The 27,809-nt window shown below is 53.1% G+C and overlaps 2 protein-coding genes across 6 annotated transcripts; both read right to left on the reverse strand.

The window, feature by feature from the left end:
* Nucleotides 1-24: 24 nt before the first annotated feature.
* On the reverse strand, nucleotides 25-17,486 carry NIBAN3 (niban apoptosis regulator 3). Of its 5 annotated transcripts, none has more exons than XM_029216582.1 (15): nucleotides 17,268-17,486; nucleotides 15,835-15,965; nucleotides 12,718-12,843; nucleotides 11,977-12,091; nucleotides 9,940-10,107; nucleotides 9,227-9,342; nucleotides 9,039-9,143; nucleotides 8,654-8,816; nucleotides 7,855-8,045; nucleotides 6,246-6,404; nucleotides 5,083-5,199; nucleotides 4,895-5,002; nucleotides 3,992-4,103; nucleotides 1,918-2,001; nucleotides 25-427 (listed from the first exon to the last, which is right to left on the reverse strand). In XM_029216582.1, the coding sequence occupies exons 1-15, from the start codon at nucleotides 17,320-17,322 to the stop codon at nucleotides 363-365; spliced, it is 1,815 nt and encodes a 604-aa protein (XP_029072415.1). In that variant the 5' UTR covers nucleotides 17,323-17,486; the 3' UTR covers nucleotides 25-362. The 5 variants fall into 5 exon arrangements, 3 of the variants coding, with proteins under 3 accessions (XP_029072415.1, XP_029072413.1, XP_029072414.1); XM_029216580.1 differs by adding an exon at nucleotides 4,685-4,720 and having other exon boundaries at nucleotides 15,835-17,486; XM_029216581.1 differs by having other exon boundaries at nucleotides 15,835-17,486.
* Nucleotides 17,487-20,444: 2,958 nt separating this feature from the next.
* On the reverse strand, nucleotides 20,445-26,689 carry PGLS (6-phosphogluconolactonase). Its single transcript, XM_029219177.1, has 5 exons — nucleotides 25,975-26,689; nucleotides 22,365-22,472; nucleotides 21,806-21,907; nucleotides 21,364-21,504; nucleotides 20,445-20,803 (listed from the first exon to the last, which is right to left on the reverse strand). Exons 1-5 carry the CDS (start codon nucleotides 26,452-26,454, stop codon nucleotides 20,666-20,668), a joined length of 969 nt encoding a protein of 322 aa, XP_029075010.1. The 5' UTR covers nucleotides 26,455-26,689; the 3' UTR covers nucleotides 20,445-20,665.
* Between the last annotated feature and the right edge of the window lie 1,120 nt (nucleotides 26,690-27,809).

Here is a 27,809-nt window from a genome sequence, read left to right on the forward strand (position 1 = left end):
AAACACACAAACATATTACTGGTCAATAAACATTTTTTCAGGTTCAATGTAGTCATCAAAGAAATTTTAAATAAAACAATGCACTCTGTGTGTGTGTCTATCAAACTGGCAGTTTTTCCTTTTATGAAAAGTCCTAGTGTTTGGAAAAGAGAATACGTACAAACACTGGTGAGAGTGTTAAAAGGCATAGCCTTTCTGGAGAGGAGTAAGGCGGAGGTGTGGGGATTATACAAGCCTTGAACTGGTACATATGCTTTGACTCAGAAATTCCACTAGTAGACATTTATCCATTGAGAATGATGATGAATGTGGGCAAAGCTTCAGCTCTGGAATGTCCCTGGAGGAGGCAGTGGGCAGAGTGGCTAGACCTCGGTGCTGGAGCCTGGTTGCCTGGAGCAAGTGCCTCTCTGAGCCTCAGTTTCCACATCTGTAAAATGGAAAGTGTCATAAGGATGCTAAAACATTTGGACACATCAAATGCCTGGCACATAATAAATACCCAGTAATTGGAAGCTTAGCGAGAATAATTTAATAGAAATGTAAAAGCACCCAGAAGATAAGTGGGCCACAGAGAGAAATGGAGGTTCACAGAGAAGCTCCTAAACACATGAGAAGACTCTCCACCTCATCCCCAATAAGACATGCTCATTAAAATGATGCCAAGACAACATTTTTTACCCAGAAGATCTGGGAAATCCCAAGTCGGCTGACAGCCTGTGGGGAAATGGGCCACCTCCACACAGATGAGTGGGCACCAGGTGAGACCACTCTGATGGAGAGCACTCTCAAGACTGCTATTGAAATGACAAACATGCATGCTCTAAACCCTGAGATTTCACCTTGGGGGATTTACCCCCTTGCATGAAAAGTATGTAAAAGGTCGTTCACTATGGTGTTAGCTGTTAGTGCAAAAGATTAGAAGCAAGACCCCGTCATCAATTAGATTCTGGTTAAATAGATTAAGGAGCCCATCCACAATCCTTCATCCCCAGTTGCAAATCCCCAAATATTATGACACCCAGAAGTCTTTCTAAGATTGTTTAATCTTCATGTATCCCAGTGAGTGTGAATATTCATCAGTTTATCTGCAGCAATTGACTATGAGATGCTGCCCCCAATCAGCTAGGGAGTGTATTAGTTAGCTATTGCCACATAACAAACGACCCCCAAAGTTAGCCACTGAAAACTATACACGTTTATTATCTCAGAGTTTCTGTGGGTGAACAATGTGGGAGCTGCTTAGCTGGGTGGATTCACAAAGTTCTCATAACAATGATACCCAAGGGGGTTGAGGAGCTGAGAGCCGCTCTAGAATACCTGCATCTGCCCTGGGTCCTGAACATCCAGATTATAAACATCTTGCCCACTGGTCCGCTTCTAGTTGGACCAGTTGTTTTCTGTCCCATTTCAGGGAAGTCCCCATGAAACATTTCCGTCTTAGGGATGGAGTTCAGGATCCCTGCACCACCAGCAGTGTCAGCCTCAGCCCTACACACATTTACTGCTGCAACAAGGAGGTCTCTGTAGGGTCCTATAGTAGGAGGCCAGGCTGCCCTGGCCCTGAGCACAGCTCCATGCACCCATTGTTAAGGTGAACCTAAGGCTCCCATCACCACTATCTCCCCCACCAGTGCTGGGAACTGGTAGCCGTTAGGAGAGTCCCTATAGAGGCCTGGCAAGAAGAGATGGGACACAAATTCATATGCATGTCAGAGGATACCTCTGACACTCAGGCACACTCCTTGGCTCCCCATTGCCCTAGTTCACCATGAGCTTGGCCAACCTGGCCAAGTCAGGAGACAAGGTGCATACTGTTCCATCCAGGAACCCACACTCACAATCCTCTTGTATACCCCACACAGGCCCCCCGACCCTAGCAATTCACTGGCATGGGCCAAGAACCTGTGAGGTCCCCACCTGTTTCTCCTTGGTCCCATGGAAGCTCCGAGCAGCCATCCAGAGTGCAGGACATGTTGCTGGCACCAAGGGCTTTTTTCAATTCTAAAATAAGAGATAGAGACTTCCCTGGTTGCGCAGTGGTTGAGAGTCTGCCTGCCAATGCAGGGGACACAGGTTCAAGCCCTGGTCTGGGAGGATCCCACGTGCAATGGAGCAGCTGGGCCCGCGTGCCTCAGCTGCTGATCCTGCACTCTAGAGCCCGCATGCCACAACTACTGAAGCCCACGTGCCTGGAGCCCACGCTCCACAGCAGGAGAAGCCACCACAGTGAGGGGCCCACACACTGCAGCAAGGAGTGGTCCCTGCTCGCCACAACTAGGGAGGGCCTGCACACAGCAACGAAGACCCAATGCAGCCAAAAATAAATAAATTTAAAAATAAAATAAAATAAAGAGATAGGGCTTCCCTGGTGGCGCAGTGGTTGAGAGTCCGCCTGCCGATGCAGGGGACACGGGTTCATGCCCCGGTCTGGGAAGATCCCACATGCCGCGGAGCGGCTGGGCCCATGAGCGACGGGCCCTGCGCGTCCCGAGCCTGTGCTCCGCAACGGGAGAGGCCACAACAGTGAGAGGCCCGTGTACCGCAAAAATAAATAAATAAATAAATAAATAAATAAATAAATAAAAATAAAGAGATAAACCCCCGCACACACCTGGATAAGCCCCAAAATCCCAGGGCTTCCATGAATTTTCCCAGAGAGGCCACAAGAGGGCAAAGCATGGAAGAAATGTCTCAACCAGGAACCCTAAACAAGTGGCTCACATGAGCCTCTCTCCACACCTGTGCCCATGGCAGACATTGCTAGCCGATCCCCACACCTTCACTGAGCCTGGATGCTAACTACCCCACCTTCCAGCACAATGCTTCAAGCAGACATCACAAATCAATTGAGGATGGGAACACCCCACCCCCCACCCCGCCTTCAGTACATGTAGAGCTTCTAGGAATGGAAACCTGTTTCTGAAAACTTTTTTCCAATCAGAGATTAGTTTTTTTCCATTTAAAATGGCCCCTATTCTAAAGGAACTCGGTTCTTTTTGTTTGGCCTCAAGGACACTTCTCACCCTTACTTCCTGGCTCCCAGAACACTGCTATCTCTGGGTTTCTGCCACCTCTCTGACTGCTCCTTCTGCATCCCTTCTTCCTCTTTGTGTCCTTCAAATCCAGGCTCTTTGGGACTCCTCTCCTTTCTCTCTACACCATCCCCAGGGTTGTGGTCCCTCCCATGCACCCAGTGACACCCCAGGCCAACAACAACCTCTGACTTCCGTCTCATCCTCATGCCTGGGCTCCGTCCCCCTGGTTGCTGCCCCTGCTCGAGTCCATCCTTTGCCCCCCAGGACCAGGCCCTCAGCCTCCTCCCTGGCTTCCAGTCTAGCCACTGTTGCCCTCTTGCTCACACACCCTCCGTGGCTCCCTATTGCCTGCCACAAAATGTCTAAACTCCTCTGCCTGTCATTCAAGGCCCTGCACGTCTGCCCTGGCAGCCTGCAGCCTCCTCTCCTTCCTTCTGTGTCAGCTGTGACATTCCCTGAATAACCATTACACATTGCTCATTCCCCTGTTAGTACAGGTCTCAGCAGTCATAGGCATTGGGTCAGGAAGGAACAGATAAGGCAGGAGGGAGAAGAGACAGTCAGGAGCCTCTTCCCAGCCCAGGAAATCCTAAGAGGCCTACCCCAAGTCCACATACTCTTGAGGGCTCAATGCCAGCCCAGAATAAAACATGGAGAGGTTGTTGAATGAGTAAATGTAAATGTCAGTCCCCAGTTTTTAAATTTTGCCTCCCTTCTCTCATCCTAAGAACTCCTGCATATCCGTCACAGCCCCACTCCAACGCCCCCTCCTTCAGGGAGCTTCCATCACTGCCCCTCTAGGCTCGCCCACCCCAGACCCCCTCTGTCCCAGTCCTGGCCCTTAGTCAAAGGACTAGTGTTCACAGGTAGTGAGAGGCGATGGGGACCCTGGTAGGGCTCAGTATACACAGCCAGGGGTCACCAGGCTCCCCTGAGCCATAGCGGGTAGGGCTCACCTCGATTGATCCTCTGCAGCAGGACCCCCCGGATGACATCCTCATAAATACCCTCAATGGTCAGAGCAGGGCTGCCCACAGCAAGGACGTCCCCTTCGAACTCAGACAGCTCCTGTAACCGAGGCAGGTGAGGGGCTGGGCTGGAGGGGTGGGCTATGTGTGACATGGGTTTGAGCCCCAGCTCTGTCACTGATTAGCTAGGGAAACCTGGGCCTCAGTTTCCTCATCTTTAAAATGGACTCCTTGACTCATTATTCCCTCAGGTTGTTGTGAGAATTGGTGAAACAAAGCACATCACACCTCAATGGGAATAATGCAGGTGTTTCTGCTGGGACCCCTCACAGTCACTTCCTGCCTGACCCCTGATGCAGACCCCTTCATGGTGCCCCTAATCCTGCGTAGCAAGGCCCCTGTGACCTCTCCCCTCGTCTACTTCCTACCCCATTGTTCGGTAAGCTCCAACCACACTTGCCTATTCTCTGTTTCTCCAACACACCAGGCACAGACCTACCTCAGGACCTTTGCACATGCTGTACCCTCTGCCTGGAATACTCTTCCCCAGGACATGCCTTTAGTTCACTGCTTCTCAAGCATCATCTTCTCAGAGACAGCCCCCCTAACCACTCAGCACCCTCACCATACACACACATACACTCCCCCTCTTCCTCCTCCCTTCTCTGAAGCCTGTATCACCTGCTGATATGTGATGCATGGGACCCCACGCCAGCTCTGCAGACACAGCATTGTCATGGGAGAAGCAGAGGGCATCATGAAGTCCCAGAAGAGCCATCCAACCCAGCCCCTGGGCTCAGGGAACAAAAGTCTCTAATCATCAAGGTGGCTCTATGAGCCTCACAGAAAGATGCTTGGTTGTTCTATAGGACCCGTCCCCCATCAGCTCACCGCTTTGCAGCTCAGTTCCAGCTGGCTCAATACGAAGGGCAAGAAGATGCAGAGCAGCCAGCCATGGATGAACCGCCTCTGCGCTGAGCCACTATCCGACTGGAATTTCTGCATGACACACACGGCAACTGGTTTCACAACCACCTGAGCACCCAGGCCCACTGCCATGCCCTCCCCGCAGACCTCACCTTCAGCACGCGCCCCCTGACTTTCTCCAGCTGCTGGGCAGCCTGGTCACAGTCCAGAGCCGTGGTCAGACATTGGTCAGCCAGCTGCAGGAAGGTGGCCACGGCGTCAGCCATGAGCTGTGGGAAGAGATGCTGGGATGAGCCCTGGGAATCCATGCTCTTTCTGGGCCCTACGCCTGCTCGGTTGAACCCTTCTCAGCATCCAGCCTGCCCTGACCAACTACTTCCCTCCAACCTCCTTCTTGCCCCAAGAAACAGCACTCTCTTCCTCTCCGGACTTGGGGATCATCCATTCAGTGCCAGGATGCCCAGCATGGGGATCAGAGAGCTGTCCGTAGTCCAGGCTCCTTGGCTGAGCACTCTTGTGCAGTATACAGACTGAACAACCGTGCCGGGCAGCACTGGGTCTTCTCAATCCCTGTCTCTTTCACTCACCATGTCCATTTGCACGTCCCAACCCCTTGGCTTTCAAAACACACCCTGCTCCTCTCCACCAACCCATTCTGGTTCAGACCTCCTCCTGCCTCCTCCACTTCTGCCCCCGACAGCCCCTGCTCCCCAGGGCAGGCAGGGTTTTCTAAAAAGCCTTGAATCTGGCCATGCCCCTCCCCTGCTCACACACCTGCTGTGACTCCTGTTGCCCTTGGACAGAGCCCAGCCACCTGAGCCCCATACTCAAGGCCCTGACCCATCTGCCCCCCCACCTCGCTGGCACATCTCCCACATCTATGCCCTCCCTTGAAATCTACAAGCCAATGTCTCTAAACTGCTTCACTTTCCTCAAATGTGGACACGCTCTCACACCTCCCAGGGCTTATCCACACTGTTCCCTCCACCCAGGACATGCCCCATTCCCATTCCTCCCCCAGCTGCCCCAGCCTGGCAGTCCTCTCCTCCTGGAAGCCTTCCCAACCCTGGAGGTGGATCAGGTGCCTCCTCAGGGTTCCCGTAGCACCTCGTGTGTCCCCATCACAGCCCTGTGCATCATGTGTGATTACTGCCTGCCTGGTCATGAGCTCATGTCTGCATGACACTGGGGAGTCCAGCGAGGGAGGGCCAGGTCTGTCTGGGTCATCGTGGTCTCCCTGGCACACACTCGGCACCTACTCATTGGAGGCTGCCATCCTTGCCTCGCTTCCTCCCAGCCTCCCACTCACCCTTACCTGCTGTGCAAGATCCTGGGCCCCAAACACCAGGCTCTGTGTTCCAAAGAAGCCAAATGGTTCTGCCAGCTGCCCCAGGCGCCCCCGGCTCCTCTCCGCCTCTCGGTAGCAGGTCTGCATCAGCTCTGGGTCCCATGGCATCTCCCCAAATGAGTAAACCTGTGTTCCCATAGCAGTCAGGTAAGAAAAATACCACCAGCCAATGGAAGAGCAAGGCTAAGGACCTCATAGACAGTTCATCGAAGGAGAAACACAAATGGAAACACATCCCGCCTCAGTTGTCACCGAAATAATGCATAATAAAAGTAACTGTGAGGTATGGTGTGATGGACATAAAATGGTAAAACTTGAAACAAATGATAACATGTGGTGCTGGCATGGCTGAGGGGAAATGGGCACACTCAGCCCTTGTCCCACCTGATGGTCTCTTTGGGCTGGATCCTGCGGCTGCAGAAGTGCAATAATCCAAAGTGGTATTTGCCCTCAAACTGCTCACAGAAAAGTTGGAGGAGACAGAGCGTAGACAAACAACAGTAGTGGTGAGTTAATACTCCTGCGAGGAGGGAAGCGCGCACAGATGCAGATGCAGAAAGGACCAGGGAAAGTTCCTGGAGGAGGTGATTATGAAATGGAGATGTGAAGATTAATATAAGGGAAACCTCATTTAAAATAAAGTCATGGGAGTTCCTTGTTAGTCTAGTGGTTAGGATTCGGAGCTTTCACTGCAGTGGCCCAGGTTCAATCCCTGGCCGGGAAACTGAGATCTCACAAGTTGCGTGGCTAAATAAATAAATATGAAATCATTAAGCTCTGAAAGGGGCGGGGGGGGGCGCTCTCCTGCACTGCCACTCCTTACCCTCTGCAGACCCCAAACTGGAAGAAGGTTACTACTTTACCACTCCAGCAGGAGGAAGATTTTCTTCTTATGCAGTAACAGCCCCAACCAATGAGAAACTACCACCACTCAGCCAATGAGAAACTGTCACCACCCTGAACTCTCGCTTTCCTCCAACGGACTTTCCTTCAAAGCTGCCCCTCCCAATTTTCTCCTTCTTCTCTATAAAGTAATGTTCCTCCCCTTCGTTTGCCAGACTTGCCTCTGGTTTTGCCATAGCTTGCATGTCCTGAATTGCAATTCTCATGCTGCCCTCCCTTCCCAAAATGTTCTGCTGATAAAATAACTGGCTGTTTCATTTTAAAGGTCAACAGACACTTAACGAGTTGAAGGTTTCTTGGCACATAGTATGCTCTCATTTAACATCAGAAGAAAAGAGCTGACCTGCGTGTTGCAGAATTCTGTCCCAGGGAATGGGGTGGGCTGGGGCCAAACAAGGCAATGGGAGGAGGAACAATTTGTGGGGAAGGTGACTCCAGATTGATGTTACTAAAATGCTAATCTTGTCATCTTACCCCTTCGCCCCATGTTATAAACCGTGCCCCAGTGACCATGGCATAGTGGACCACCGTAAGTAAAATGCAGCTTAGAAGAAAGTTCAGAGATTTTTAAGAGAAGGTTTTCAAACAAGAAAGATTCAACGTTCACACTACTCTTCTATAAAGTTAACACACTGCCCATAGGCCCGATGAAACAAGACCCACTGGACCTCACCTCCTTCCGCAGCCGGGTGCTGGAGGGGCTCCCACGCAGGTGGCAGGACAGGCGGTCCATGCCCTGGGTTAGGAGGGTCTGCACCGCCGTGAGTTCAGCTTCCACGGTGCTCAGCAGCGTCTGCGTGACCCGGGGCAGCTGCGCATCCACCTTCCTGCGCAGGCACGACTCGAGGGGACCCTGGACGTTGGCTGTGAGTGGAAGACACTGGCCTGGATCTCCTCCTCGAGGTGCTCCGCAAATTGGGAGGCGGGGGGTACGGAGTGAGGCCATGGGCTCAACAGGGTGAGGTAGACGGGAGCGCTGACTTTGAGCCCCCTCCTCTACCCCATTATACAGAATAGAAAACCGAGGCCAAGTGCGATGGGGATTGGCTCAAAGTTGCACACAGAGGCAGAGTTAAGATTCCAACTCTGTTCTCTTTGTTACTGAGCTGAGTGAGAGCTATCTCCGCTGTCTGACTGGACAACCCACAACTGGAGTCAGGCCTGATACCGCCAACGTCTCTGCCCCTCTCCCCACCCAGTCTTGGTCTCCGGGCTCACCAACTCCACCCCTGGCCTTCCCGCCTCCCAAGCACCCGCCCTCCCTCTTGACCCCGTCTAGAGACCTAGTCTCACCGCCAAAGCATCAAGGCCTCGCCCCTTTTCCCACTTAGGCTCTACCCTTTTCTTTTCCGGCCCTGCCTCCACCGGGTCCCAGACCTTGGACCCCCTCCCTTACACCCAAGCTGTTCCCCTTCTTCCTCTCTGGCTCCCGGCCCCGCCCCTCACATCCAGGCCACGCCCCCGGACCTCACCCTGCAGCCTCCCTAACACGCGCTCCCGCAACTTCAGCATCTGATCTACGTCTGGGCGGATAGTCTTCTCCAGGGCGGCGAGCAGCTCCTCCTTTTCGGGCTGGAAGGCGCGGAGCCCAGTGGAGGCCCCGGCCAGGACTGCAGCGTGGACGCCGTCCAGTAGCTGCCCAGATCAGCCGAGGGGACCCCACACGGGCCAGGGGCGCGGTAGAGAGACGAGATGGGGCGAGGGTAGGAGGACAGAGAGAAGACAGACGCACAGAGATGGGCGGAGAGGTTGGGCGACAGTCGCAGGGAGGGCGAAGCTGAGCACTCAGGTCCGGCTCCTATCCCCATCCGCGGCCTCCCGCGTGTCCCTGCCCCACCTCCTCCACCCCATGCGTACCTTGGCCCAGGCCCAGGCCCGAGCGCGGCCGGCCCCCCGCAGGCGGGGCAGTGTCTGGGCTCGCAGCGCAGGCAGCAGCTCCCGCATCAGTAACGCAGTCAGCACCTGCGGGAGAGGTGACCATGGGTGCTTCGGTGGGCCGAGAAGGGGTCAGGGGTGTCCCGGGTGCGGCCTTGCGCGGCACTGACCTCGGCGTCCGAGCCTAGGGTCACGTCGTCGTCGCCAAAGTGGCCTTGCTGCTGCCGGTAGAGCCGTATGGCGTCCAGGAAAGCACGGGCGGCTGGGGCTTGACTTCGCTGCAGGACTGAGGGGCGGCTCCTCAGTGCCCGCCCACCCCTCCCCTGCTCTCAGGCTGCCTGGCTCCCCGTCGCCTGAGAAGGAAGCCCTCCGCCTCCTCGCCAGGTCCCAAACAGCTAAGTCTCACCCACTTCCAGACCTCTGCGCAAAGAAGTGCCCTCCGCCAGGAACATGCTCCCCTAAGTTTATCACCAGCCCATAAGGGGCCTGTGTACCATTTTGGAAAAGGCATCCCGGGCAGGCGGTCACAGCCCAGATCCCACTGCGGTCTCCAGTTGCCTCTCTAGTTAGGTACGTTTGTTCAGTCAACAACCTGCCCAGATGTGTCAGTCCTAACTCCTCTTCTTCACCTGGCTGGCCCCTCATCTTTTTTAGACTCCAGTTTGGACATCTCCCCCCGATCCCCCAGGCTAAGCTCCCATGGTGCTGTGCCCTCATTACAGCCCGGGCCATGCACAACTGCCTGTTTCCCCTCTGTCCTCCCCCACGATCCATTTTATAAATAAGGAAACTGAGGCTTGGAGAGGATCCCACAGCCAGCAGGAACGGAACCATCCGACTCCAGACTCTGCTCCACCACTGCCTTCCCTTTCCCAGGACCCACCTGTGCCTCGAAGCCGGATGCCGCCCTGCAGGGCTAGCCTCCAGGCACGCTGCACCTCCGCTGTGGCTGCAGAGAAACAGAGGTGCCGGCGGAAGGGGTGCTGCAGGAACAGGGGGAAACTAACAGGCATTTCCAAGAGGGGCTCAGGCTCTTCCTGTGTATGGTGTCCTGAAAGCAGAGGAGGTCGCATCTTCATTCATTCATTCACTCTAAAATCATTCATTCACTAGGAGACAATAACCATGAAATGTGTAGAGAACCCTTACTTCAGCTCAGTCCCAGGAGGAGGTGTGCCCAGGGCAGACATCAGTAATCCATCCCAGCACTGTTTCCCAGCCTCAGCAACATGCTTAACACAGCAGCCCTAGGCAGCCACCAACAATCTCTCCTAGCTGGCATGTGGTCTGAGCCCTGCTTGCTGTGGGGTGCTGGAGTCGGCTAGGCCCTGGTTCAAACCTGGCCAGACCATTTTCTAGCTCTTTGCACAGATTTTCATCTCCCTGAAAAAAACCTCAGTTTTCCTACCTGCAAAATGGGATAAAAAGTGATACCAATGACTTAGAACTGTTGGGAGGACAAAAATGAGTGAATTTATTTTGATGAATTAAATTGGAGTCTCCCAAATCCTCAGTGTTTTGTTCAGATTTCCAGAGTGATACATACAGACTGCAGTAAAATGCAATAATGCAGAAAGGGCTTCCCTGGTGGTGCAGTGGTTAAGAATCCGCCTGCCAATGCAGGGGACACGGGTTCGAGCTCTGGTCCGGGAAGATCCCACATGCCGCGGAGCAACAAAGCCCATGTGCCACAACTACTGAGCCTGCGCTCTAGAGCCTGCAAGCCACAACTACTAAGCCCACGTGCCACAATTACTGAAGCTTGCACGCCTAGAGCCCGCACACAGCAGCGAAGAGCAGACCCCGCTCGCCGCACCTAGAGAAAGCCTGCACAAAGCAACGAAGACCCAATGCAGCCAAAAATAAATTTAGAAATAATAATAATGCAGAAAAAGGTGGACGTCCCTTGTCATCCAGCCCTTCGATCGCAGCCCCCAGAGATGATAATAGCTGTTAACAGTTTGGGGGACATGATTCCAGATTTTAAAATCTGCACAAAGCTGTATGACGTGCTTTTTTTTTTAACAATGTGGAGTTTTCTGGTTTATAACTGGCCTTTGGGCTCCTGCATATGTCTGGGACACCTTCAGAGGCTGCACAGCTTTCCTTCCTGAGGGTCAGGCTGTAATTTATTTAATCAACCCCAAAGGATGCGTATGTGGGTGGATTCCCATGTTTTCGACACCATCAGCATTTCTGCAGACGGTTCTTGTTGCCGTATCTTCGCCTGATTAAACAGCAGGATAGCTCTGCAGTGAAGCAAAAGGTGTAAATTCTGGCTCTGTCCCTTACTAGCTGTGTGGCGGTCCTTGGCCTCAGTGTCCCCCTCTGTAAAATGGGGTGGTTAGTGATGGGGCTGCCTCCTGGGCAGATTCAAGGAGATGATGCAGGCCCTCAGCAGATGCATGCCAGCCCACTTATGCTGCTCCTTACCTATTCAGAGAGAGAAAGAGGAGGAAGAGGAAGGGGAGGAAGGGGAAGGGAGGAGAACCATCCTGGAAACACTGGATGGACCAATTACACGCTGTAGCAAGTCTGTGCCATTTTCCTGCCCACCACTGCCCATCTCCCCACATGCTTACTGACACCGTATTTTATCGTTTTTACCCTTTGCTGCTTTGATTCTGGTCTGGTGACCTAACTCCTTCACCCTGACAAGAATGGGTGTTTCTCTTTCTAGAGCGAGGCTGCTCACCCAGAGGCAATGCTGCCCCCAGGGACACTTGGCAATGTCTGGAGATATACTTGGTTGTCGCTCTTGGGACGCAGAGTGCTACTGGCATCTGGTGGGTGGAGGCGAGGGATACTGTTCAGCAACCTGTGAAGCACATGGTGGCCGCCACTGCAAAGAATGATCTGGCCCCAGTGTCAACAGTGCTGAAGTAGAGAAACCTGCTCTTGGGATCCCCGGGAGCCTTACCTGAGGGTTCTGGGCAGAGAGTGTCCAACAGGTGGAGATATTCACTCTGGGAAGTCAGGACTGTGTACCCTGTCAGGACCACGGAGCCCAGGGGACGGTCCCCATTTTCATATTCCTGCAAAAGGCATCCAAAGAACCGTTTTGGGACAGGTCTAAACTGTGGCTTCCATATCCCAGTGTGGGATCAGGGGAAGGTTTTGGGTTAACTGGGGAAATCCTCCACCCTACCTCCCTGCCTCCATCCTCCCTCCTTCTGTCCACCCCTCCCTCAATCCCTCCTTCCTCCCTTCCCCATAGTGGAGCACCCAGCACCTGCTGTGCGCTAGGCCAGTCCCAAGTGCTATATGAGGACTAACCCATTGAATCCTTACAGCCCCATGTGGCGTGGACCATCATCATCCCATTTCACAGATGCGAAAACTGAATCCCAGGGAGACAAGTGACCTGCCTGAATTCCTCAGCTGGAAAGCAGGGCACAGGCGGCATGTGCAAAGGCCTTGCATGGTTTCAACCTCAGCTCTGCTGATGACCATGAGTGAGCCCCTACCCCTGGCCTGGGCCTCAGTTTATCCACCTGGCACAGCAGGAGATGTTCACCCACCCAGGGCCAAGCTTACAGGTTGGCCCTACTTGATGATTGAAGAAAGGAGGGGGGCTATGCTGGGAACTGGACCCCAAACCCACACTGGGGAGGTGGGATGGAGACGCCAGAGGTAGATGGGCTGCAGGCCACTCACTCACCTCCCTGTGCTTGAACCACTCCAGGCGGCCGTCCCCACGCAGGACACAGAAGATTGGCTGCCACTGAGGTGGGTGGCCCTGCAGCTGGGTCAGGGGCCCTCGGTGCTCCCGGACTCGGGGCAGCTTCTGTGGGAGGAGGGGCGGGCGGATGTCAAGAACATGGGCCAGTGTCCCGGTCTCCAGACCACCTGGACAGCTCCTCCTGTGTCCCGGGTGCCACCAAGTACAGTAAGTCCCCTACATACGAATGAGTTCCGTTCCGAGAGCGAGTTTGTAAGTCCAATTTGTTCATAAGTCCAACAAAGTTAGCCTAGGTACCCAACTAACACCATCGGCTATATGGTACTGTACTGTAATAGGTTTATAATACTTTTCACACAAATAATACATAAAAAACAAACACAAAAAAATAAAACATTTTTAATCTTGCAGTAGAGTCCCTTGAAAGGACACTAGTACAGTACAACAGCTGGCATACAGGGCTGGCGTCAAGTGAACAGGTGAGAAGGGTGACTGACTGGAGGAGGGAGAGGAGGTGGGAGATGGTAGAGCTGAAGGATCGTCAGCAACAGGAGACGGAGGGCAAGCTGCAGTTTCACTCACGCCTGACGCTGATGGAACGCCCATTCACATCTTTGGAAGTTTGCAACTTGAAGGTTCATATGTAGGGGACTTACTGTACAGGTGCTTGGGCACTGCTGGTGTGGTGTTATATTCTTTATCAAGCATGCTCACAGCCTGCACTTCCAAATACGAACTGAGGCAGACACTTTTGTTATCTCCAATTTACTTGCAAGCGGACCCTTCCCCAGTTGAGCCTCAGATGAGACCCCAGCCCTGGCCAACATCTTGATTGCAGCCTGTGAGAGACTCTGAAAGAAAGGACCCAGCAAAGCCCCATCTAGATTCCTGACCCACAGTAACTGAGATGACAAACGTGTTGTTTGAAGCACTGATTTGATGGTGTATTTTTACACAGCATAGCTAACTGATACAGGTGGGATTGCTAGGTCGTGGAGCAGGTGTAGTTTGTTTGTTTGTTTTCAAGAGTAGTTTAATGTTATGAGAAATGGCCAGGCCTCTGCCCACAGACCCCTCCCTCAGGCAGGATGGGACATCACCTTGTTTCGTTTTCTTTGTCCCTCTTCTCACTTCCTGGCCACCTGAATTGTGTGCGTTTGTTTCACCAATGGTCCCAGAGTAGCTCCTGCTACACAGCTGGTGCTCGGTAAATATTTCATGACTAAATAAACAGCATTTGTGATGTTCTGATTCTTCAGCGGGTAGTGGGAACTCAGAGGTTTATTAAATGATTCTCCATCTCTCTTCCTAAGTCTGAGATTTTTCATAGTAATAGTGTTAAAATGTTATAATAGAAATGATATACGTAACGCAAATAGATAAAACTAGTATTAAAGAAAATGTTTCAACTGAAGCGAGGGGAAATCCCTCCACGCTGCTTGAACCCCAACGTCAGCTGTTCCCTGGCCCAGGGGGTTGGGACCAGCAGGAGACAGAAGGTGCAGGTGGGGGCGATGCCCAGGCCCCATGATGCCCCAAGCGGGACAGGGGGAGTCCCAGGTGGCAGGGGGCTCTGTCCATGGTGCCACAGAGCCCCCACCCCAGGGCAGGCACAGCTGGGAGAAGGGGTGTCCAACAGAGGAAATCTCAGAGCCCTGATCGGGACAGGGAACCCAGTCCCCTGTAAGGAGACAGGGGACCCAGTCCCCTTGTAAGGAGTCTGGGCTCTGGGTTCAAATCTCGCCTCTGCATCTTGCTGGCAGTGTGACTTCAGTCAGGTCACTTCACCTCTCTGTGCCTTGGTTTCCTCATTGGTCAAAGATCCATCCCCTGGGCTGGTGAGAACTAAGTTGTACAGGGCACATGGAGATCCTGGACACCATTTGCCAGCTCAGGAGACCTTTGGAGCTGGGGCTGGGCAGCTCCAGGCTATTTTGTTCCATCGATAAGTCCTTCCTGAGCCCCTACTAAGTGAAGGCACCATGTGGGCACAATGGGGTCGGGGGAAAGGGGAAATAAGGCTTGGACCCTGTCCTCACAAAGCAGACAAATGGAGGTGGCAGACGTGTGAGCCCGGGCTGCGTCAGAGGAGCAGACAGACAGGGGTTCCAGAGGAGGTGCCCGACTCAGGTGGGGGTAACAGTAGTCAAGGAAGGCTTCTTGGAAGAAGTAGCAGACGAAGTATGGGATAGAATGGGGAGGGTGGCACATGCAAAGGCTTGGGCGTCCAGTGGGCATGCTGTGCCCTTGGGTGATGCACTCAGCCAGGCCACACCTTTTCCAACTTCAGAGCTTTTGCATTGCCTGTGCCCTCTGCCTAGAATGCCCTTCCCACTCTGGGCTTCAGGTCTGGCTCCTTCTCATCCTTTACATCTCAGCTCAGAAGGACCTTCCTACACCCCAGCTTCCAGCCCCCAACACCGCCCTTCATTTTGTCTTCCTAGCACCTATCAGAAGTTATCCTGCATCACGATATGTTAACTTGACAACAAACTGGTCATTTCCCCCAATTAGACTGTGAGCCCCGGAGGGCAAAGCGGGATCTGTCTCAGTCACTACTGTGTCCCCAGCATCCAGCCAGGGGTGTGGCATGCGGTAAATGCCCAGTGAATGTTTGCTCGAAGAGTGAATTTTGGGGACGTCCCTGGTGGTCCAGTAGTTAAGACTCCACGCTTCCACTGCAGGGGGTGCGGGTTCGATCCCTGGTCAGGGAACTAAGATCCCGCATGTCACGCAGCATGGCCAAAAAACAAATGAATTAAAAAAAAATTTTTTTAAGCATTTATTATTATTTTATATATTATATTTATTTATTTATTTGGTTGCGCTGGGTCTTAGTTGTGGCAGGCGGGCTCCTTAGTTGTAGCGTGCATATGGGATCTAGTTCCCTGACCAGGGATCGAACCCGGGCCCCCTGCATTGGGAGCTCGGAGTCTTACCCACTGCACCACCAGGGAAGTCCCAGAATGAATTTTTAATAGTCACCCCAGGTCGTGGCACCAGCAAGGACAAAGGTGTGAGGAGGGACCCTCAAACGAACGAACGGCCTCCCCAGCCTCGCCCACTCAGCACCCCCTCCCCCTTTGCGGCACCCACTTTGCTGTGCAGCAGCTGGCATCCGGCTGGCTCCTGGGGGCCCAGCTCTCGGGAGATCTGCCACAGGACCGAGGCTGCCAGCTGCCCGCGGTAGCAGGGCAGGAAGTTCCTCAGCAAGGTGTCTACCTGGCCTGCAGGGACAAAAGGATGGTGAAGTGGCTGAATCAGGTCCCCCCCAACCTGCCGGAGGTGGGGGCAGACCAGGCAGAGAAGCCACTTACGGATTCCTATCCGCACCCCAAAGTTGCCCCAGAAGACATGCTCCAATTCCATTCACCCTTAACCCTCCATTGCCTGTTTTTATCCACATGGGAGTTGGTGGGGGGCGGGGGAGTTAAAGGATTCAGGCTTAATTTATAAACGATGTACAACACACCTTAAATGTATAAAGCATAGAAATGAATCAGTTTGACACATGTACACACCCGTGACACCATCACCGTGACCCAGATAAAGAACAGATCAATTGTACCTGAAAGTTTCCTTCTGCCCCTTACTGGGGGAGATTTTCAAAATCTTTTAAAAACCTCACCCAGCACAAGTGAACTTTCTGGGGTGATAGAAGTATTCTGTATCCTGATCTAGGAGGTGATTACACAAGTGTTAAAGTTCTTCAAGCTGTTCCTCTAATATGTGTGCACTTGACTGTGTGTAAAACACATCTATCTTGCTGCCTGGAATGTGGATCCGATGACTGGAGCTTCAGCAGCCATTCTGAGTCATGAGGTGACCTCAGGCACAGAAGCCACGCATGTTAGAACCATAATATGGAAGGGGTTGGGTTGTCTGACTTTTATCAGGCTGCCTGCCACTGTTCCCCTCTATAGGACAGAGAAACAAATCTTTATCTTGTTTAAGCCACTACAGAAAAAGAAAATTCCAACACTCTGCAGAGTAGCTTATTGAATCCATTCATGTAATGACAACTTGGCCTTGTTTCTTAGTCTAGATCATGAGCCCCCCCTCCATATCCCCAGTGCCCAGCACACCGTAAGTGCTCAACTGTGTGTGTGGAGGATGGAGGACACTGGCCCTTCTTTGTCTCAAATCAAGAACTGTGACTTAGTCCCCGGGGGTCCACACTGAGGGGCCTACTGGTCCTTGCCCACCTGGGAGGATCATCCCACAAGATCTGGCTGGGCTTGGGGCACTTCCCACCTGGCCCTATGCCCTCCACCCCAAACCCATGCCCTGAGTAGGTTTACCAGATTTACCAAATAAAAGTACATGACGCCAATTAAATTTGAATTTCAGGTAAATAATGAATACATTTTTAGCATACGTATGCCCTCATGCAAAATTTGGGACATACTTATACTAAAAAAAGTATTCATTGCCTCTCTAGAATTCACATTAATAGGGCATCCTGTGTACCTGACAACCCAGCCCTAAACCCCGCCCGCCAAAATCTCGCTCCTTCCCAGTCCACTCACCCCTCAGGTGCTGCTGCTGTCGCTTGTCCAAGGGGCTCGAGGGCCGCCCACCCATCCTGCTACTGTGTCCTGGGCTCCCCTGAAAGTGAAGCAAACACCCCTCTCCTCCCCACAACCCCCCAGTTCCTCAGCTCAGGGGCACCCTGGGAGCAAGGTGACCTGAGGGGCCTGGATGCTGCGGAGATCAGTGCCTGGGGTCAGAAGCCAGAGCATGGTCCTGGTGTGGTGTGGGATGCCTGCTCCCCACCCCGCCCCGCCCCCTGCCCCGCCCCACCCTGCACCTGTGTCCTCCCAGTTCCCCTGTGGCCAAGTCCCCTAAACTGGTGGTTTCTGTAGGGGCTGCCCCGGGTTGGGGGGGGCGCGGGGTGGTGGGAGACAAAAGTCCTAGCTGGCCTTGGAGGACGGATGCAGGGCAGATATCTAGCAGGACCTGAGAGCAGTTGGTGTGGGGTGGCAGGGAAGGGGGTGCTGGGCAGAGATGGGGCAGCTAAATCCTGTACCTACCCCTTGCCGGGTGACTCTGGATCCCAACAGGATCCAGCCCAGGCCCAGCACCAGGCTGGGAAGACAGAAGTGGACTGACACCCCGGGCCCCTGGGGTCAGTGCTGGGGTAGTGGGAGCAGGTGGGGAGCCACTGCTGTGCCGTGCACTCGTGGGCTGTTTCCCTTCGGTTCCTGCTTTGCCAGTCCATTCTCTATCGGCGCATAAAGCCCTGGACTGGATCGGATTAGTTGGGTCTTCCCACTAATGGCACCTGCTGTTGCCCAAGCACGGCCAGGCTGCTTTCCTTCCAACTCTCTACTCTGCTTTTCTCAATCTGTTTCCGCTCAGCCCCGCCCCACTTCCTCACTCTCACATCTGAGTGATCAACCCAGACAAGACGTTGAAGGAAACTTCACTTTCTGTGGTTTCACCTTTAAGGTTTCAATTCCCACGTGCCTCTCCCACCAGCCTCCCCTGGTCCCTGGAGCCAGGCAGAGCTGATGGGTGGGACATGAGCAGATGCACTCTGGGCCAATGCTGCAGTCCTGACGCAAAGCAGCAGCACCTCGGAGCATTCAAGGCTCTGAGCAGGACTGCAGCATGGCCAGGTGCAGAGGTCACGACTGGCCCTGGGTGTGCAACGGGAGCTCGGCCAAGTGAGTGGGCAGGGGATTGAACTGTGTCCCCCAAAAGGATATGTCCACAGGTCACTATCAAAAAAACAGAAAACAGGGGCTTCCCTGGCGGCGCAGTGGTTGAGTGTCTGCCTGCCGATGCAGGGGACACAGGTTCGTGCCCCGGTCCGGGAAGATCCCACATGCCGCGGAGCGGCTGGGCCCGTGAGCCATGGCCGCTGAGCCTGCGCATCCGGAGCCTGTGCTCCGCAACAGGAGAGACCGCAACAGTGAAAGGCCCACGTTCCGGAAAAAACAAAAAAAACCAAACAAACGAAAAACAGAAAACAAGTGTTAGCGAGGATAAGGAGGAATTGGAACCCTTGGGCACTGTTGATGGGAATGTAAAATGATACAACTGCTGTGGAAAACAGTATGGAGGCTCCTCCGAAAATTAAAAATAGAACCACCATATGCGTTATGACCCAGCAATTCCACTTCTGGACATATATCCAAAAGAACTGAAAGTAGGCTCTCGAAGAGATATTCATCCACCCATGTTCACAGCAGCATTATTTACAATAGCTAAAACACAGAAGCAACCCAAGTGTCCACTGACCGGTGAGTGGATAAGTAAAATGTGGTATATCATATCTTAAAGAGGAAGGAAGTTCACACACACTACAACATGGATGAACCTGGAGGACATTATGCAGAGTGAAATAAGCCCGTCACAAAAAGGCAAATACTGTATGATCCCAATTACACGAGGCACTTAATAGCAGTGAAAATCATAGAGACAGAAAATAGTATGGTGGTTGCCAGGGCCGGGGAGAGGGGAGCATGGGGAGTTAGTGTTTAATAAGTACAGAGTTTCAGATTTACAAGATGAAAAGAGTTATGGGGACGGATGACGGTAATGGCTGCTTAAAACTGTAAATGTATTTAATACCACTGAACTGTATACTTAAAAATGGTTAAGATGGTAAATTTTATGTGTATTTTAACACAGTTTAAAAAAAAGCATATGTCCACATCCTAACCCCTGGAACCTCAGAATGTAATCTTATTTGGAATAGACATCTTTACAGACAAAATGAGTTACGGATCTTGAGATGAGCTCAGCCTGGATTTAGGGTGGTCCTATATCCAATGACAGGTGTCCTTATTAGAAGAGGACAGGAGGGAGGGCTTCCCTGGTGGCGCAGTGGTTAAGAATCCGCCTGCCAGTGCAGGGGGACACGGGTTCGAGCCCTGGTCCAGGAAGATCCCACATGCCGCAGAGTAACTAAGCCCGCAAGCCACAACTACTGAGCCTGCGCACCACAACTACTGAAGCCTGCACGCCTAGAGCCCATGCTCCGCAAAAAGAGAAGCCACTGCAATGAGAAGCCCACGCACCCCAACAAAGAGTAGGCCCCGCCCGCCACAACTAGAGAAAGCCCATGCGCGGCAACGAAGACCTAATGCAGCCAAAAATAAATGATAATAAATAAAATAAATATTTTAAAAAATCTTATCTATAAAAAAAAAAGAAGAGGACAAGAGGGAGTTCCCTGGTGGCCTGGTGGTTAGGATTCTGGGCTTCCACTGCTGTGGCCCGGGTTCAGTCCCTGCTCTGGGAACTGAGATCCTGCAAGTCGAGTGGCATGGCCAAGAAAACAAACAAAAAAACAGACAAAAATAAAAAAGGAGGACAGGACACAGAGAAACACACAAAGAGAAGGCCATGTGACAACAGAGGCAGAGATGAGTGATGTGTCTACAAGCTAAGGAAGACCAAGAATTGCCTGCAGCTACCAGGAGAGAGACCTGGGATAGATTCTCCTGCAGAGCCTCCAGAAGGATGTAACCTTCCTGACACCTTGATTTTAGACTCCTGGCCTCATGAACGGTGAGACAATAAATTTCAGTTGTTCGAAGCCACCTGGTTTGTGGTACTCTGCTATGGCAGCCCCAGGACACTCATCCAGGGGGCCCTTCCCTGCCCTCCACGCGCTGGGATGAGGGCTGCAGGTCAGGCCCTCCACCCGGGGACCAACAGTCCCACTGCCCACCAAGGACCACGAGACAGCGGAGACTTCAAAGAGATGTTCCTTTTAATAACTGAGTCACCCAGAGCCATGGCCCATGGGCTGAGCCCCTGGGCAGGGCTGGTGGCCAGACCCTATCGGCTTCCAGCGGCACCACTCGGCTTTTCTAAAATGAAGCCTGGAGTGGGCTGGCAGCGGGGGCCAGACTGGGAAGATCCCGGCCCACTCGGGCTGTGCGTGGTCCCAGCTGTAGCATCTCGGCACCAGTTACAAAGTGGAATGCTTCTCGAAGGGCACGGTCAGGAGTCGGGCTGCTGCCTCGTCCAGAAACCAGCAAAGTTTCCCAGTGCGGGGCTGGACCAGGGCGGCGGGGAGCGGGTTTTCCTCCTTGTCCTCCAAAATGCGCTGTGTGGAGAGGGCAGGAGCGTGGGGCCCTGCCCACACCCCAGAACCCTTGGACCTCTCCTACCCTCAAGAGGTGATATCGCCCATCCCGGATGTCCTAGCTTCAAGCAATCAGGAGGGATGGGGTCTCTTCCTTTTTATCATGTGACTGTTTAATATGGGGGTCAGCACACCTCTTCTACAAAGACCAGAGAGTCACTATTTCGGCTCTGCAGATCACATCCTGTCTCTGTTGCAACTACTCAGCTCTGCTGTTACAGGGCAAAAGCAGCTTTCTAAAGTGCTTGGTTTCTTTATTTCAATTGTCTTCTATTTGACAATTAACTATATATGTATATGCATTAAGTGCTACGAATTTACCTCTGAGCAGTTTTGGCCTCATCTCATCCATTTCATTTCATAATTGTTAACTCCTAACTAGCCTGTATTTGCAGTTTTCATCTCCCCTTCAACCCAAGAATTACTGAAATATCCCGGGATCTGGTGCTTTCAGCACTGTAGTGTCTAGGGCCATATTCTATGCCTACAACTTTCTTGGGAAGGGGGCCCTCAGCTGTTACCTTCAGAACAGCTGCCTTGCCTTCTCCAGTTGCCACAAAGATGATAGTTCGAGCTGCATTCAGCACAGGAAGTGTGAGGGTCACGCGCTGCGGAGGTGGCTTCGGGGAGTCGCTGATGGGAGCCACAATCTTCTCCCGCTCCTGGGGAGGGAGGCCCAAGGTAGAGACAGGAGGACAATGTCACTTGACCTCTTGAGTACTCACACATGCCAAGCACTGTCCATCCATCGTTCCATCCCGCCCTACTAATCCTGTGGTACTTGATTTAAGGTTCCTGTTTTAAGATGGGTGAACTGAGGCTCAGAAGGGTCAAGCCCAGAGGGCATGCCTGTTGGCAGAGGCTGACTCACACCATGCTGTAGGCACCTTCCAGTGCTCTGGAAGCCCCAGATGGCAGAGGCTGGGGCTCAGACATAAGCAGGGCCTTCGTGGGTGTGCTCACCTGCAGGAGGGGGTGGTCTGGGAAGAGTGAGCAGGTGTGGCCATCGGGACCCACACCCAGAATCAGCAGGTCGAAAACCGGGATGGAGTCCCCTTGGAATGCCTGGGTGAGGAAAGAAGACAGTCCCAAGAAGTTGTGAGGGAAGGGCACAGGGGACACAAAGAAACAGTTGTCAGAAAAACAGGTCACTGTAACCCAGTGAGAAATGCTCAGCCTCACCTGCAAAAAAAGGAACTCTAATCTACAAGGTTCCACATTTCACTGTCCACCTGGCTGACAGTGTGGGTATAAAACTGTCCCCAAGATTTGAAGACCCAGGCCCACTACCAGGGTGTCAGAGACCAGGCCACCTTTGGGGTCCCCCAGGGCAGGGCTGTGGCCTCTCAGAGGGGGGATGCTCAAAGGGGGCTCTGCAGGGTGAGGCTGGGTCTGCTGACTGCCCCCAGGGAGAATTTCTGCCAGTGCTGAGCGCACAGTGCCCCCAGCAGGGCAGCTCCGGCACTCCGGGAGAGGCCATCGGATGGATGAGGTCTTGCTGCAGCTACTCCGAGGGACTCACCTGTCTCAGCTTCTTGGCATAGTCCTCAGCTGCCTCCTCCACGGGCAACTCGGGGTTAACGGTGATCACCTGGCTGTCGGGGATCGGCAGCCTGGAGAGCAGGTGGGTCTGAAGCAGACGGAGGCACAGTGTCACCAACAGAAACACACAGTTTGTGGTGGCATGGGACTTGCACCTATGACTACCTGGATCCTCCAGGTGAGGACATGACTGTCATTATACCCACTTCCCGTGTGAGTGAGGCTCCCAGTGGCATTCCACCAGAGGTCTTTCAAGTCCATGGTGCTTGGGGGCCTCCTGGCTCCAGCCTGCACCTGTTTGGCCACACCACAGCCCTGTTTCTAAATCCCCAGGGTGGGGAAAGGGGGGTGTGGGATGAATTGGGAGATTGGGATTGACACATATATGCTACTATGTATAAAATAGATAACTAATGAGAACCTACTGTATAGCACAGGGAACTCAGTGCTCTGTGGTGACCTAAATGGGAAGGAAATCTAAACAAGAGGGGATATATGTGTACTTATAGCTGATTCACTATGCTGTACAGCGGAAACTAACACAACACTGTAAAGCAATTATACTCCAATAAAAGTAAACAAACAAACAGACAAACCCCCAGGGTCCATTGGCCTTCAGGATAAAACCTAGCCCCTCTCTGCCCTCCACGAGGCCCTGCTGGCCTTCCTGCCTCAGTGGGTACACCGGCTGCTCACCCTGCCTGGGAAACTCTTACACATCCCTCAAGCTGCCTCGTCTGAGCAGCCACCCCTGCCTGCACCTCCCCCGTAGTGCTGCCTGGTGGCATGACATATAATTATGAAAAGCACTGATTCGTCTTCTGGGCTGCCACTACGGAGTGAGCGTGCCCAGCACATAGCAGGCACCCCAACCTAGGATCCGTGGGTTTAATGCAGAAGCACCTGGAATCAGGCCTCCCGCAAGGCAGAGGGCTCTAGCCCTCTCCCATGGAGATGAGCCCCAGGGCCTTGGATCTGCTCTGGGATGGATGCTGGCAACCCCCACCTCGGTGCCTCCTTTCAGACAGGGACTAGCTCAGCCGAGGCAATGCTGAGCTGAACCACAGAGTAAAAGCAGGTAAACAATATAGTTTTTGGAGCAGTGGGGGAAGGCGGCAGGGACATGGGATAAACCCGCCAGACCTTATGGTGCTGACCCCCCTGAATGCTCGTCTGAGTGTGGGCTCTGTGTTGAGGGTAATGGGGAGCCAAGGAGGGTGTGTGAGCTGGGGAGGGGCACGATCAGATCCATCGTTGGAAAGACCTGCTTTGTCCAAGGTCCCCATCTATACACACCCTTGGGGATTGTACTGAGCAAAGCCGGATGGAGTACGGGTGCCCCATTTCTGTCACCTGAGTCCCCTCCTTAGCTGCCCTCCCCCACAGGGTCAGAGTCATTCCCTCCTCCTCAGTTTGGGCTTCCAGGGAGCCCAAGGCTGGGCATCGGTTGGGCAGGTTCCTGGAAGTGGAACTGCTGGTTGATCGGGTGGGCTCTCTCTAAACACTTTGTAGGTGCTGAGGAACCATCCCCGGGAAGGTGGCCCCAGCTAATCCTCCCAGCCTGGACAGCAGAAGGCCCATAGAACAGGGTGAGCCATTCATGCTTAGAGAGCCCCAAGGTGCCCGGGGTCCATCCTCATGGAGAGGAATACCTCTGCATCCCTGTACCAGGTTGCGTAGTGGCCCCCCAAATTCATGTCTACCCAGAACCTCAGTTATTTAGAAAGAGGGTCTTTGCAGTTGTCATTAGTTAAGATGAAGTCAGTGCATTAGGATGGGCCCTAAATCCAATGACTGGTGTCCTTATAAGGGGAGGACACAAAGAGAAAATCAGAGGAGAAGATGACGTAGAAGCAGAGGTAGAGGTTGGAGTGATGCAGCCACAAGTCAAGAAACGCCTGGAGCCACCAGAAACTGCAAGAGGCAAGGAGGCCTCCTCCCCTAGAGCCTTTGGAGGGAGCACAGCTCTGCTGAAAACACCTTGATTTTGGACTTCTGGCCTCTAGAACTGTGAATCAACACCTGTTGTTTTAAGCTACCCATTTGGTGGTACTTTGTTATGGCAGGCCCAGGGAACTAATATGATTCCCCTCACGGGGGAACTGGCAGAAGCAGATCCTCGCCCCACGTTTGTTCCCACCGCACAGCTTTTGCCTCTACTCTACCCTCTGCCCCAGCTCACCAGTGGCGGGCTCCTCACACCTTCTGGTCACAGCCCAAACGTCACCTCCTCAGAGCCCCCCAGTGCCCACCATCCTGGCTGAAAGATGCTCCCCCCTCTTCCCTGGCACTTTCTATCATCTTACACTATTATCTTTTGTCCAAACTGCATTACGTTATGGCTCGGAGTGGATTTCCCTTATTTATTGCCGTGTGTTGGTACCCCTTGCCCCACAATGAGCCCTGCGAGGGACCTGTCCCTAGTGCTGGATACATGGACACGCATTGAATATCCGTGCAACTTTCTCTTTGACTGTTCTGTTAGAATTCTGTTACTTGAGCAAGTACGGCTTTTCTAATTAAAAGTCTTTCAAAGTCACGCAAAGTAAAAAGAAACAAGAGCCCACTTTTAAATTAGGCTCTGGGGGAAGACACACAGGAAAGCAGACTTAAGGGTGGCCCCTGTCCCTGCTATGGGTCCCAGGTGCTATCTGGGGGGCTGGGCCAGGCAGGTTCATACCCCGGCTCCCTCACTGGTTACTAGGTGACTCTCCTCTTCTGGCCTCAGTTTCTCCGTCTATGAAATGGAGGTACTAACAGCCCCCGCCTCATAGGCTATTGTGGGGTTTCGTGAGATGATGGATAAAGCGCTTGGTAATCAGTAAACCTTCCTGCTTATTACCAAAACAAACAAAAACCCATCACCTCAAGCTTCTTTGTGAAGAGAACTTAACACATCCAGGACCTGAGCGACCTGAGGCTTCTGGCAAAACCTGCACCTCCCACACTTCCCTGGGTGGGTTTTCCTCCTCCATCCATGGCAAGAAGAGTTGACTGAGGCGCAGGGGGCTGGGGGGGAGGTGTGGGCACCCAGCTCAGATCACAGAACCTCCAAGCCTCAGTTTTCCTGCTTGTAAAACGGCGGGCAGGGGGTCCCCTGATTCTATAGGAGTCTGGGGCCCCAGGCCAAAGATAACCAGTCACGGAGTCATCAGCGCCACAAGCTGTGTGGAGACCACCGAGAACACGTCCAGGTTACAGATGGGGAATCTGAGGCCCAGGTTCCACACCAGATCCCTCCTACCTGGTTCTGCCCTAACTCTGCCTTTGCACGCTACGAGCCTGCGGCGCCTGACCTTCTCTAGGTCCCTGGAATGGACCACTCTGTTTCACCTCCACGCCTTTGCCCATGCCATTCCCTCTACCTGGCTACCGGATAAACCATCAAGAGAGGCTTCAAGGTCCCCACTTTCCACACGGGTGGCAGTGGAGGTGCAGCCCAGACCTCAGGGCACCCAGCAGACCATTTCCAGATCCAGTCCAGATAGAGGCAGAGGGCACGGTGTGACCCTGCAATACCCCCGTAGCCGGGTTCAGGCAATGGGTGTGGCCCTCTCGACGTGACCCCCGGCGGCCCCCGTAGCTCTCACCCGGTAGAGGCCGTACGTGCTCTCGGCGTGCTCGAAGGGCACAAGGCGCTCGTCGCAGAAGCCCAGCGTCCAGCGCGCGAGGCTGGCTGGCCCGGCGGGGGCAGCGGCGGTGGGCAGCTCGCGGGCCAACATCGAGACGAGGCTGCCGCCTGACAGGCCGAGCGTGAAGCGGGCGCGGGCCCCCGCCAGGCAGCACGCTGCCTGCTGCGCCACCAGTTGTGCCAGCGATGCGCCCAGCTCTTGCGAGCTCGAGAAGACCGAGATGAGGCCGGGGGCCGGCGAGGCCATGGCGACGGCGGCAGCAGGGAGGCGGAAGCCCTCCCGGCAGCCGCCAGTGCGCCTGCGCGAAGACTGGTCCTGGTACACAACCCTCGATGCCTTTGGGCGGCTGCTTGTAGCACATGCGCAGTCCCACGAGTGAAATCCCGGCGGGGTGGGGCAGCCGGTCCGGCCGCGCTCATTGATTCTTTGCGCGATCATCGAACTCTTTCCTGGGCTGCGGCAGGCGGAGCAGGTGCAGTTGCGCTCAACCTCCCGGTATCAGCGCGGGGCCAGAGAAGGGAGCTCGGAGCTTCCAGGCTCGGGAAGAGGGGGACCTGGGGTCGGGTGGAGGGAGGTGATTTCCTGGAGGAGGGCGCATTTTGGTGGACTTTGCATTCCTGAACTTATGTTTGTCTTGCTGGTATTTGTCGTCTCTCTCTTTAATTAAAATATAGACTTGATGAGGACGGGGATATTTGTTATGTTCACCGAGTCCTCCAAAGCCCCCTGAATTATGGCACAGTGTAGGGGCTGAAAATACACTTGTTGAGTTTCTCCTGCATATTCTCTCTGGAGACCTCTGTGTCTCGCTGAGGACTCAGAGAGTCCTCCACCCTTGGCTCTTGCCTGGAGAAACTCCCAGACTGAGGCAAGTGGGCCTTGGCTGATAAGATAGAATATTCAGGAAATAACATGGGCAGGGAGGACTGGAAGGGGCAGGAGGCCTGGTGGGTCAAGGCAGCTGGACCACGTCTCAGAAGCAGAGAGTTTAGGAGAGTGTAGTAAGTGCAATGAGATTTGCATAGGTAGTGCATCTTTAAAAGAAGTAGCAAGAAAACAATTTCATTTACAGTAGCATCAACAAGAATAAAATGCTTAATAAATTTAGCAAAAGAGGTGCAAGACTTGTACACTGAAAACTATAAAATTTAGCTGAAAAAAGTTGAAAGATGATCTAAGTAAATGGAAAAACATCCCATGTTCATGGGTTGGAAGATTTCATATTGTTAAGATAGCAACACTCCCCCAGTTGGTCTATAGATACAATGCCAATCCCTATCAAAATTCTGAGAGCCTTTTTTGTAGATATTGACAAGCTGACTCCAAAATTCACATGGAAATTCAAGGACCCCGAATAGCCAACCAATCTGGAAAAAGAACTAAGTTGGAGGACTCACACTTCTTGATTTCAAACTTACTACAAGCTACGGTAACCAAACAGTGTGGTATTGACATAAGGATAGACATATATATCAATAGAATAGAACTGAGATGAAAAACAGCAACAGCAAACCGTATGTCTCTGGTCAGTGGATCTTCAACAAGGGTGCCAGAACCATTCAACGGGAAAAGAATAGTCTTTTCAACAAATGGTGTGACAATTAGACAGTCACATGCAAAAGAAATGAAGTTGAGGGACTTCCTGGCGGTCCAGTGGTTAAGACCCTGCTCCCAATGCGTGGGCATGGGTTCGATCCCTGGTCGGGGAACTAAGATCACACATGCTGCATGGTGCAGGCAAAAAAGAAAAAAAAAAATTAAAAAAAAAAAAAAGGAATGAAGTTGAACCTTGT

Source organism: Monodon monoceros, unplaced genomic scaffold (assembly GCF_005190385.1).
Source record: "Monodon monoceros isolate NGI ecotype Baffin Bay Population unplaced genomic scaffold, NGI_Narwhal_1 Super_Scaffold_12, whole genome shotgun sequence".
Lineage (NCBI taxonomy): Eukaryota > Metazoa > Chordata > Mammalia > Artiodactyla > Monodontidae > Monodon > Monodon monoceros.

What these genes read in the sequence shown, in the direction of transcription:
- PGLS (XM_029219177.1), bottom strand. Translation starts at nt 26,454, where the DNA reads ATGATCGCGCAAAGAATCAATGAGCGCGGCCGGACCGGCTGCCCCACC. An exon ending in GCACGTACGGCCTCTACCGG is followed by an intron (nt 22,473 to 25,974) that starts GTGAGAGCTACG and finishes CGTCTGCTTCAG; the next exon opens with ACCCACCTGCTCTCCAGGCT. An exon ending in CAGACCACCCCCTCCTGCAG is followed by an intron (nt 21,505 to 21,805) that starts GTGAGCACACCC and finishes CTCCCTCCCCAG; the next exon opens with GAGCGGGAGAAGATTGTGGC.
- NIBAN3 (XM_029216580.1), bottom strand. Translation starts at nt 16,107, where the DNA reads ATGGAATTGGAGCATGTCTTCTGGGGCAACTTTGGGGTGCGGATAGGA. An exon ending in TCTCTGCCCAGAACCCTCAG is followed by an intron (nt 10,108 to 11,976) that starts GTAAGGCTCCCG and finishes CTCTGCTTTCAG; the next exon opens with GACACCATACACAGGAAGAG. An exon ending in GGGCCTGGGCCTGGGCCAAG is followed by an intron (nt 8,817 to 9,038) that starts GTACGCATGGGG and finishes TGATCTGGGCAG; the next exon opens with CTACTGGACGGCGTCCACGC.